Source organism: Pungitius pungitius, chromosome 1 (assembly GCF_949316345.1).
Source record: "Pungitius pungitius chromosome 1, fPunPun2.1, whole genome shotgun sequence".
Taxonomy (NCBI): Eukaryota; Metazoa; Chordata; class Actinopteri; order Perciformes; family Gasterosteidae; genus Pungitius; species Pungitius pungitius.
Genome location: NC_084900.1, coordinates 13,345,694 through 13,357,955, shown reverse-complemented (window position 1 = coordinate 13,357,955; position 12,262 = coordinate 13,345,694). Strand labels below are relative to the sequence as shown.

The window sequence follows — 12,262 nt, the reverse complement described above, 5'->3', positions numbered from 1 at the left end:
TCTGTATTTTGTCAAATTCATAGAAGCTTCCCCCATTTCTGTTTTTTCCAATTCTTTCAAGTTCGTTTCAGCTTTTCTCATTTCTGTATTTTCAGCAATTTTTAAATGTATTTCAGCCTTTTTTATTTCAGCAATGTTTAGAATAATTTCAGCTTGTTGCATTTTAAGCAACTTTTTGAAATTAATTTCAGCTTTTATTATTTCTGTGATTTCAAATTCATAGAAGCTTCTCCCATTTCTGTTTTTTTGATATTCTTTCAAGTTCATTTCAGCTTTTCTCATTTATGTATTTCAGCTTTTTCTATTCTTTCAGCAATGTTTAGAATAATTTCAGCTTGTTGCATTTTAAACAACTTTTTGAAATTTATTTCAGCTTTTATTTCTGTGATTTCAAATTCATAGAAGCTTCTCCCATTTCAGTTTTTTTGCAATTGTTTCAAGTTCATTTCAGCTTTACTCATTTCTGTATTTTCAGCCATTTTAAAATGTATTTCAGCTTTTTCTATTCTTTCAGCAATATTTAGAATAATTTCAGCTTGTTTCATTTCTGTACTTTAAGCAACTTTTTGAAATTAATTTCAGCTTTTTGCATTCCAACGCATTTTCAGCAGGAAATGCATTTTCTAGTTAGTTGGAATGCTTCAAGCATTCCAAGTATTGTTCTTCTAATCTTTATTCCGCCTTATTCATCTTCTTCATATTATTATTCTTCTATTTCTTCCGCCGCACCTTTCAACTCCTTCACACTTTCAGCTATTCAGACCATTCAAATTTTAAAATGTTCAGCTCCTTCAGGAGAGGGGGGCTATGACTTTTCAGCTTTTTAGCTTTTATAATTGAATTAATATAAATTAAAAACATCAACCTTTTTTAACATGGTTTCCAATGGATTAAATTTTCAAATCCTCTTAAAACTTCTTCAACTTTCAACTTTTTCAGCTTTTCCAATCTTTCAGCTAGAGACACCATTTAAACTTTAAAATGTTGACACAAGTCTTAACAATTTCCTAAAAAAAACAGCTTGTTGATATCTATTATAGTTTTTTCATAACCACTCATTATGTTTCAGTAGTTTTGGGGTTTCTTTCGAATTTAGAGTGGAGTTTTCCGGATGGTCCCGCGATTTAGAGTGAGCGCCTTGTCAGGATTCAGTAAAAAAAAAAGAGGCACTTTTATCTTTACGGCCACAATATTCACTTTTCAGCCTTCATTTAAAAAGAAAACATTAGCCGTGCTTGTGCTGGTTGGACTCGTATAAGTTTGAAATCTCAGAGTCATTTACTTTTTGCGTGAGGAGCCCGATTGTGAGACAAAGTCTGCCCCGAGCCCCATAAGCTTCCATACAAATCTGCCGACATTTAAAAAAAAAAAACACAGCCGGTACACTTTTTGTAAACGGCTGTTTGAGCAGTTTTAAAACACACAGAGACATAAAAACTACACTCATGCGTTTGATAGGGTCTTGGGTCTCTCAAAATGTCATTATTTTTTGGCTACCCCATATAGTTTTGCTCCAGGAAGCATTTGTTTGAGGTGTGGATTTTGTCTAAATCTCTTCACTCTCTTCGCCGTGAGCTAATTAGCGACCAGCTGTTGATCTATGGCCATAAAGACGTAGCTCAGGGACGTGCAGGTTTAACCGTGGTTAGATAACGGTACGTATGGACGTGCAGGTTTAACCGTGGTTAGATAACGGTACGTATGGACGTGCGTGTCGTGAGTTGGGACGGAGACCCGGGATGAGCAGACCGTAAGTAATGTGGAGGCTGGACCGTAAGATATTTGAGACATGTGAGAGCCATAAGTACTAGATTGCTAGCTAGCTATACTGCTAACGAGGCTACTCCCCGCTGGAGACATAAACCGTGGGTGTGACGTTGTTCATTCGGTGTTGTCATTAAGCTGCAGGCACGTGAGTTTATTTTCTTACGCGAGTGATACTATTAATAACCTTTTCGCGGACCGCAAGAAGGTCCGTAGGTTAATAAGCACGTCAAAAGTTACGGGGAGTGGCATGACGTTGTCCCTTTGGGGATTGAGCTGCAGATACGTGAGTTTGTTTTCTTACGCGAATGACAGGAGATCGTTTGGTCTTTATTTTACGCAACAGAGCGTCAACTTAATATACTATTAATAACCTTCATCGGACCGCAAGAAGGTCCGTCAGTTAATAAGCACGTCAAAAGTTACGGGGAGTGGCGTGACGTTGTTCCTTCGGGGATTGAGCTGCAGATACGTGAGTTTGTTTTCTTACGCGAATGACAGGAGATCGTTTGGTCTTTATTTTACGCAACAAAGCGTCAACTTAATATACTATTAATAACCTTCATCGGACCGCAAGAAGGTCCGTCAGTTAATAAGCACGTCAAAAGTTACGGTGGACCAGCCGGGGTTAGGGGGGAGGAGGGGGTTCGCTGGTGGGCGAAACTGCGCACTGAGGAGTGAACAATTGTAATCGAGATGGGGGCTGTAGTATTTGTGTGTGTCCACTAACATTTAATTGTCCAAGTGAAACACGTAGTACTTATATTAGTCATCGGCGCTGTATGCGTCCATGTTTATTTAACAAAACCGCGCATCTTTATGACATCATCAAGACATGACGGTTAACTTATCCGGAAGTATCCAGGGGCGTTTTTGATGGGACCGCCACGAAGCTTTCAGTAATTTCTACACTATTTGCAAACTTTTGAGGCACTCACCAACCATGCAAAATGTTTTTATATTTTATTTTGACTTGTTGCCAGGATCTTCTCCTGTCTTGTTTATTCTGTGCACATGGGCAGGTGCCACTGTGTATGGTAGGTTGTGTCATCAGTGTATTAATGGGTGAGAGATGTCATCTAGTATTAAAGCTCTTTGAGTTGTCAGAAGACTAGCAAAGCGGTGTACAAGTTCATTAAGTTTGAATGAAAAAGATTCAGCAATGTTTAGAAGTAATTTAAGCTTTTATTAGTTCTGTATTTTGTCAAATTCATAGAAGCTTCCCCCATTTCTGTTTTTTCCAATTCTTTCAAGTTCGTTTCAGCTTTTCTCATTTCTGTATTTTCAGCAATTTTTAAATGTATTTCAGCCTTTTTTATTTCAGCAATGTTTAGAATAATTTCAGCTTTTATTATTTCTGTGATTTCAAATTCATAGAAGCTTCTCCCATTTCAGTTTTTTTTATATTCTTTCAAGTTCATTTCAGCTTTTCTCATTTATGTATTTCAGCTTTTTCTATTCTTTCAGCAATGTTTAGAATAATTTCAGCTTGTTGCATTTTAAGCAACTTTTTGAAATTAATTCCAGCTTTTATTATTTCTGTGATTTCAAATTCATAGAAGCTTCTCCCATTTCAGTTTTTTTGCAATTGTTTCAAGTTCATTTCAGCTTTACTCATTTCTGTATTTTCAGCCATTTTAAAATGTATTTCAGCTTTTTCTATTCTTTCAGCAATATTTAGAATAATTTCAGCTTGTTTCATTTCTGTACTTTAAGCAACTTTTTGAAATTAACTTCAGCTTTTTGCATTCCAACGCATTTTCAGCAGGAAATGCATTTTCTAGTTCCGACTTATTCATCTTCTTCATATTCTATTTCTTCCGCCGCACCTTTCAACTCCTTCACACTTTCAGCTATTAAGACCATTCAAATATTAAAATGTTCAGCTCATTCAGGGGAGGGGTGCTATGACTTTTCAGCTTTTTAGCTCTTATAATTGAATTAATATAAATTAATATCTTCAACCTTTTTAACATGGTTTCCTAATGTATTAAATTTCAAATCCTTTCAAAACTTCTTCAACTTTCAACTTTTTCAGCTTTTCCAATCTTTCAGCTAGAGACACCATTTAAACTTTAAAATGTTGACACAAGTCTTAACAATTTCCTAAAAAAAACAGCTTGTTGATATCTATTATAGTTTTTTCATAACCACTCATTATGTTTCACTAGTTTTGGGGTCCTTTTCGAATTTAGAGTGAGCGCTAGAGTGCGGGCAAAGTCGGAAGACAAGAGAGGGTCCATGTTTTGTAAACTGTTGGTAGAGCAGTTTTAAAAGACATAAAGACATAAAAACTACACTCAAACGTTCGGTAGAGTCTTGTGTCGCTCAAAATGTAATTATTTTTTGGCTACTCCAAATAGTTTTGCTCCAGGAAGCATTTGTTTGAGGTGTGGGTTCTCGGTAACTGTCTGTGAGCTAAGTGCACCTTGCTCCGTTGCCGCGCCAACGAGCTGGGGCTCTTTCTGTGACTCACAGCTGATCCTAATTAGCTGATTAGTGCAGCCTGACATGACCTCCTTCTCTCCACCTTCTCTCATCATTTCAAACCCCCATGGAGGGAGTTCTTACTGTAATGTTTGATGAGGCCTATTAAATAATATATACTGTCTCTCAACCCCCCCACCCACTCCCCCAATACCATCATTTCAAAATAAAAGCTGCAGTGATTATGTTATTTAAACATGAAGCTTAGGATTCAGCTGTTTCGTTGAATACTTATTGCGCTTTCAAATAGTACTACAACCACTACTAATATTTCTAGTACTTCTAGTAGTACTTCTAGTATTTAAACTGGTATTATTACTAAAATACTTTTACTACTAGTATTTCAACCCAATGGAGGGAATTCTTACTGTAATGTTTGATGAGGCCTATTAAATAATATATACTGTCTCTCAACCCCCCACCCCGCCACCCACTCACCCAATACCATCATTTCAAAATAAAAAGCTGCAGTGATTATGTTATTTAAACATAAAGCTTAGGATTCAGCTGTTTCGTTGAATACTTATTGCGCTTTCAAATAGTACTACAACCACTACTAGAATGTCTAGTACTTCTAGTAGTACTTCTAGTATTTCAACTGGTATTATTACTAAAATACTTTTACTACTAGTATTTCAACCCAATGGAGGGAATTCTTACTGTAATGTTTGATGAGGCCTATTAAATAATATATACTGTCTCTCAACCCCTGCACCTACTCACCCACTCCCCCAATACCATCATTTCAAAATAAAAGCTGCAATGATTATCTAATTTAGCCATGAAGCTTAGGATGAAGCTGTTTTGTTAAATACGTATTGCTCTTTCAAATAGTACTACAACCACTACTAATATTTCTAGTACTTCTAGTAGTACTTCTAGTATTTCAACTGGTAGTATTACTAAAATGACTTTTACTACTACTAATATTACTAGTACTACTAGTATTTCAACCCCAATGGTGGGAATTCTTACTGTAATGTTTGATGAGGCCCATCAATTAATAACTTTAGTTTTCTTAGCTTAGGGCGACTGTGGGTGAGTGGGGAGCGCGGGCGGCCGTCCTCCAATCAGAGGGTTGGCGGTCTGATCCCAGGCCTGGCTAACCTGTATGTCACTGTGTCCTTGGGCAAGACACTTGATCCCAGAATTGTTCCTCTAGCTGTGACTACACTGTGTGAATGTTAGTTACTGGTTGGGCAGGTGCCACTGTGTATGGTAGGTCCTGTCATTGGTGTGTGAATGGGTGAATGATGTTATGTAGTGTTAAGGTGCTTTGAGTGGTCAGAAGACTAGAAGAGCGCTGTACAAATCTATTTTACCAAGTCCATTTGGTTTGAATAACAAACAGTCTGTCTCTCAAACCCCCCCACCCAATTCCATTATTTCAAAATAAAAGCCTCAATGATTATCTGTACCTCAACAATGGGTACACCACAATTGCTTTCAAATACTAGTGAAACTAGTACTTACTTCTTCTACTGCTGCTAGTACCACTAGTACCACAATTACAACTATAGTACTAAACTTTATATTACTACAAAAAATGTATTTTTTAATTCTCAGCTTTTCCTATTTCTATTATTTCAGCTTTTATTATTTGTGTTTTCAAATTCATAGAAGCTTCTCCCATTTCTTTTTTTGCAATTCTTTCAGGTTCATTTCAGCTTTTCTCATTTCTGTAATTTCAGCAATTTTAAATGTATTTCAGCCTTTTCTATTTCAGCAATGTTTAGAAAATTTCTGTATTTTCAGCCATTTTTAAATGTATTTCAGCTTGTTTCAATTCTGTACTTTAAGCAACTTTTTCATATTATTTTCAGCCTGCATTCCAACGCATTTTCAGCAGGAAATGCATTTTCTAGTTCTTCTATTTCTTCCGCCGCACCTTTCAACTCCTTCACACTTTCAGCTATTAAGACCATTCAAATATTAAAATGTTCAGCTCATTCAGGGGAGGGGTGCTATGACTTTTCAGCTTTTTAGCTCTTATAATTGAATTAATATAAATTAATATCTTCAACCTTTTTAACATGGTTTCCTAATGGATTAAATTTTCAAATCCTTTCAAAACTTCTTCAACTTTCAACTTTTTCAGCTTTTCCAATCTTTCAGCTAGAGACAACATTTAAACTTTAAAATGTTGACACAAGTCTTAACAATTTTATTAAAAAAACAGCTCGTTGATATCTATTATAGTTTTTTCATAATCACTAATTATGTTTCATTAGTTTTGGGGTTTCTTTCGAATTTAGAGTGGAGTTTTCCGGATTGTCCCGCGATTTAGAGTGAGCGCCGTGTCAGGATTCAGTAAAAAAAAAAGAGGCACTTTTCTCTTTACGGCCACAATATTCACTTTTCAGCCTTCATTTAAAAAGAAAACATTAGCCGTGCTTGTGCTGGTTGGACTCGTATAAGTTTGGAATGTCAGAGTTATTTACTTTTTGCGTGAGGAGCCTGGTTGTGAGACAAAGTCTGCCCCGAGCCCCATACGCTTCCATACAAATCTGCCGACATTTAAAAAAAAAAAAACACAGCCGGTACACTTTTTGTAAACGGCTGTTTGAGCAGTTTTAAAACACATAGAGACATAAAAACTACACTCAAACGTTCGGTAGAGTCTTGTGTCTCTCAAAATGTCATTATTTTTTGGCTACTCCAAATAGTTTTGCTCCAGGAAGCATTTGTTTGAGGTGTGGATTTTGTCTAAATCTCTTCACTCTCTTCACTGCGAGCTAATTAGCGATCAGCTGTTGATCGATGGCCATAAAGACGCAGCTCAGGGACGTGCAGGTTTAACCGTGGTTAGATAACGGTACGTATGGACGTGCAGGTTTAACCGTGGTTAGATAACGGTACGTGTGGACGTGCGTGTCGTGAGTTGGGACGGAGACCCGGGATGAGCAGACCGTAAGTAATGTGGAGGCTGGACCGTAAGATATTTGAGACATGTGAGAGCCATAAGTACTAGATTGCTAGCTAGCTAAACTGCTAACGAGGCTACTCCCCGCTGGAGACTTAAACCGTGGTTGTGACGTTGTTCCTTCGGTGTTGTCATTAAGCTGCAGGCACGTGAGTTTATTTTTTTACGCGAGTGATACTATTAACAACCTTTTCGCGGACCGCAAGAAGGTCCGTAGGTTAATAAGCATGTCAAAAGTTACGGGGAGTGGCGTGACGTTGTTCCTTCGGTGATTGAGCTGCAGACACGTGAGTTTGTTTTCTTTCGCGAATGACAGGAGATCGTTTGGTCTTTATTTTACGCAACAAAGCGTCAACCTAATATACTATTAATAACCTTCATCGGACCGCAAGAAGGTCCGTCAGTTAATAAGCAAGTCAAAAGTTACGGTGGGCCAGCCGGGGTTAGGGGGGGAGGAGGGGGTCCGCTGGTGGGCGAAACTGCGCACTGAGGAGTGAACAATTGTAATCGAGATGGGGGCTGTAGTATTTGTGTGTGTCCACTAACATTTAATTGTCCAAGTGAAACACTTAGTACTTATTTTAGTCATTGGCGCTGTATGCGTCCATCTTTATTTCACAAAACCGCGCATCTCTATGACATCATCAAGACATGACTGTTAACTTATCCGGAAGTATCCAGGGGCGTTTTTGATGGGACCGCCACAAAGCTCTTGGTAATTTCTACACTATTTGCAAAAAGATTTTTATATTTTATTTTGACTTGTTGCCAGGATCTTCTCCTGTCTTGTTTATTCTGTGCAAATGGGCAGGTGCCACTGTGTATGGTAGGTTGTGACATCAATGTATTAATGGGTGAGAGATGTCATCTAGTATTAAAGCGCTTTGAGTAGTCAGAAGACTAGCAAAGCGTTGTACACGTCCATTTACCAAGTTCATTTAGTTTGAATGAAAAAGATTCAGCAATGTTTATAAGTAATTTAAGCTTTTTTCGTTCTGTATTTTGCCATTTCTGTTTTTTCCAATTCTTTCAAGTTCATTTCAGCTTTTCAAATGTACTTCAGCTTTTTCTATTCTTTCAGCAATGTTTTGAATAATTTCAGCTTGTTGCAGTTTAAGCAACTTTTTTAAATTAATTTCAGCTTTTATGTCTGTGATTTCAAATTCATAGAAGCTTCTCCCATTTCAGTTTTTTTGCAATTGTTTCAAGTTCATTTCAGCTTTTCTCATTTCTGTATTTTCAGCCATTTTTAAATGTATTTCACCTTTTTCTATTCTTTCAGCAATGTTTTGAATAATTTCAGCTTTTTGCATTTTAAGCAACTTTTTGAAATTAATTTCAGCTTTTATTATTTCTGTGATTTCAAATTCATAGAAGCTTCTCCCATTTCAGTTTTTTTGCAATTGTTTCAAGTTCATTTCAGCTTTTCTCATTTCTGTATTTTCAGCCATTTTTAAGTGTATTTCAGCTTTTTCTATTCTTTCAGCAATGTTTAGAATAATTTCAGCTGGTTTCATTTCTGTACTTTAAGCAACTTTTAGAAATTATTTTCAGCTTGCATTCCAACGCATTTTCAGCAGGAAATGCATTTTCTAGTTCTTTGTAACATTTGCCATTTTGACTTTGAGTTTTTTTAGTTAATTGTCAATTTTTTTTGGTACTGAAAACATCTTATTCGCTAGCTCCGCCCTCTCGTGTCACTTCCAGTTGCCAAAATTCAACATCGGCAACAGCTAAATAGACAGATGGATCTAGCCAGAAAGCAAGATGGCGGTGACCATGAAGCAGAACTCCACCCAGAAAGGAAGTCCAGAAGTCTGTGTGTGACTTCTTCTGCGTTGTGAGAGAGCGTTCTGATACTTAGAGAGTACTTCTACACTCAAGCTGGTAGCCAACTTGCTAAATGAAATGTACATGCACTTCACTGCAATACACCGGGTGAAATAAGTATTGAACACGTGACCATTTTTCTCAGTAAATATGTTTCCAAAGGAGCTTATTGACATGAAATTGTCACCAGATGTTGGTAACAACCCAAGTAATACATACAAAGAAACCAAAACAGAGAAGTTCAGAAATAAAGTTATGTGTAATAATGTGAAATGACACAGGGGCAAAGTATTGAACACGCTTACTGATATTTATTCAATACTTTGTACAAAAGCCTTTGTTGGTAATAACTCTGGACTCTTGAATGCTTCAAGACGCCTCCTGCGTGGAGAAACTAGTCGCATGCATTGCTCTGGTGTGATTTTGTTCCATTCTTCCACACAGTCTTCAAATCGTGAAGGTTCCGTGGGCCTCTTCTATGAATCTTGATCTTCAGTTCTTTCCATATTTCAATGGGATTTAAGTCAGGTGATTGGCTGGGCCACTCTAGCAGCTTTGTGTGTTTGGGATCCTTGTCTTGCTGAAATATCCACCCTCGTTTTATCTTCCCCATCCTGGTAGATGGCAGCAGATGCCTCTCATGAATTCAATTATGTGAAGTTTGCCAGTACCATTTGCTGAAAAGCAGCCCCACACCATGATGTTCCCACCTCCAAACTTCACTGTTGGTATGGTGTCTTTAGGGTGATGTGCAGTGCCATTTCTCCTCTAAACATGGTGTGTATTACGGCATCCAAACGGTTACATTTTCCAAGAGCTCCAACATGCTTTTTTTTCAGCAATGGAGTCTTGCGTGGTGAGCGTGCATACAGGCCATGGCGGTGGAGTCATTACTTACTGTTTTCTTTGAGACAACAGCACCTGCTAATTGAAGGTCTTTTTGAAGCTCCCCACAAGTGGTCCTTGGCTCTTGGACAACTCTTTTTCACTCCTATGTCCGAAATCTTGCGAGGAGCACCTGGTCAAAATACATTTATGGTGAAATGATTGTCTTTGGCCCCAACAGTGCTCACTGGAACATTCAGAAGCTTAGAGATGCGCCAATAACCAATGCCATCATTGCGTTTTGCAACAATCAGGTTGTGAAGGTCCTGAGACAGCTCTTTGCTTTTACCCATCATGGGATGTGTCTTGTGTGACACCTTGGCAATGAGACCTTTTTGTAGGCCATCAGATGGGACTGAACCAGCTGATTTTAATTTGCACTGACGAGGGTCTGGATTGCTTTTTAATTACTAATAGTTTTCAGCTGTTGTCTTGGCTTTCCATACCTTTTCGCACCTCCCTTTCTTCATGTGTTCAATACTTTTTCCCTGTGTCATTTTCTGGTGAAAATTTCATGTCAATTGCTCCTTTGGAAATATATTGAAAATGGTGACGTGTTCAATACTTATTTCACCCGCTGTATTGCAGTGAAGTGCATGTACATTTCATTTACCAAGTCGGCTACCAGCTTGCGTATAGAAGTACTCTCTAGGTTGTTAAAATGTTGTCTTTTATTTCAACAGACATTAGTTTAACTCTCAAAGTGAAATTCCAGTGTATCAGTCCTCTAAAGGCTCAAAGCCCCCCCCCCCCCCCCCCCCCCCCTCCCCCTGCACGGGTGTAGCTCAGGCCACCTCCACCTTAACATGAGAGGGCAGCCTGTTAGAACTAGAAACCAGACCTGGACGTCTTGTTGACACACTTCCAGTTTCAGAGCCCAACCTGACCCTGTCCCCTCCGGCTCCCTCAGGGCGACTCCGGCGGCCCGCTGTCCGTCTCGGGCCCCGGGGGGCGGGTCTTGCTGGCTGGCGTGGTGAGCTGGGGCGACGGCTGCGCCCGCAGGAACCGGCCCGGCGTGTACACCCGCCTCACCAAATACCGGTCCTGGATCACGGAGCAGACGGGGCTGTAGAGGAGGACACCTGAGGGATACTGTTTGATAACCACTGGCCTAATGAAAAGTAACACAATAATGAGTCATTCACATTTTAAACATTTACAGCTTGAGTATTTTAACATAACGACTAATTGGTCAATTAGTGCCATTTATTATCATGTATGAATCATGAACTTTTGATGAAACTACTGGTTTGAATCTGCCAAAGGAAACAATCCTCATGACTTCATGTGGTTCAGTTAAATTTTGCAAACAGTGTCGACATAAAGTCGGGCAGCAACTTTATACGAGTAAATAGTTCAGAAGTAAAAATAATGCTATATATATATATATGATAAAAATATATATTTTGTGGTGCCAAAATGAAACTGGTATTGAGGCGGATGGGTTGTCGAAGCGATTCTATGTTCGTTTAATGTTTTAGTTTTCTTATCTGTGTTTCATGTTTAAACTCTTAAACTCTGCTCAATGTAATTAATTGTCTTTTACATAGTTACATTGTTGGTTTGGGTTGCAACATAATTAACCACTTTTAAAGATACACGATTCAAAGAAAACGCTGAGTAGCAGAATAAAAGCTTTATTTTGAGGGAGGTTTTTTTTGTTCAGATAAAACATTTAGATAATCACGAATGTACCGACTCACTCATTTAAACAGTAGAAAAAATTGTTTTTTCATGGTTCTTATTGGATTATTGTAATAATTCACTGTTTGAAATAAAGTGTGTGTTGTCTATGCGAGTATTCTGTTTTTATTTTGGATTAATGCCTTGTTGGGTGTTGACGTCTTTCCCTCGATGGAGGACGTCGTGAGGTCACAGGAGCACAGGAAAGAGATTGAGTATTAATATTAGAGAATCCCACTGCACATCCACAGCTCAACTTTATAACATGAGTACGGTGAGGAGCTCGATGCAGGTCCATCAGGTCCACTCACCCTCTCTATGGATGTGAAGTGAAGAACGCAAGCGTCTCGCCTTGAATTCACATCTGAACCAACCGGAGGAAGGTGGTGTGGTGCTGCTTGCTGTTGACACCGGAGAGATCTCCAGCACAGATGAAGGAGCCCATTCTGGACATTCGGCACCTTCCCGATGGTCGTTGTGATCGTTTTTTACGGCGTCGTGCTCTGTGACTATAAAGCTGCATCTTATGGGCTATGGATAGACAAGACATTGAGTTATGTGTTTGTCTGTAGAGAAGCTCGTCCCCCACCATCACACAGTGTCCCACCATGTCCACCCTATCACAGCGACAACACGATCCTGTAGGTCCACGCTCTACAACATCAGGAGAATACAACCCCTTCTCACTCA

General features: G+C 38.7%; 1 protein-coding gene across 2 annotated transcripts in view; it reads left to right on the top strand.

Moving 5' to 3' along the window:
• Positions 1 to 11,680, top strand: part of LOC119222841 (suppressor of tumorigenicity 14 protein homolog) — a 33,291-nt gene extending 21,611 nt beyond the window's left edge. For both annotated transcript variants that reach the window (XM_037479780.2, XM_037479778.2), the window contains exon 19: positions 10,800 to 11,680. In XM_037479780.2, coding sequence (XP_037335677.2) covers positions 10,800 to 10,961 — 162 coding nt within the window. In that variant the 3' untranslated portion in view covers positions 10,962 to 11,680. The remainder of the gene's footprint in view (positions 1 to 10,799) is intronic.
• Positions 11,681 to 12,262: the final 582 nt, after the last annotated feature.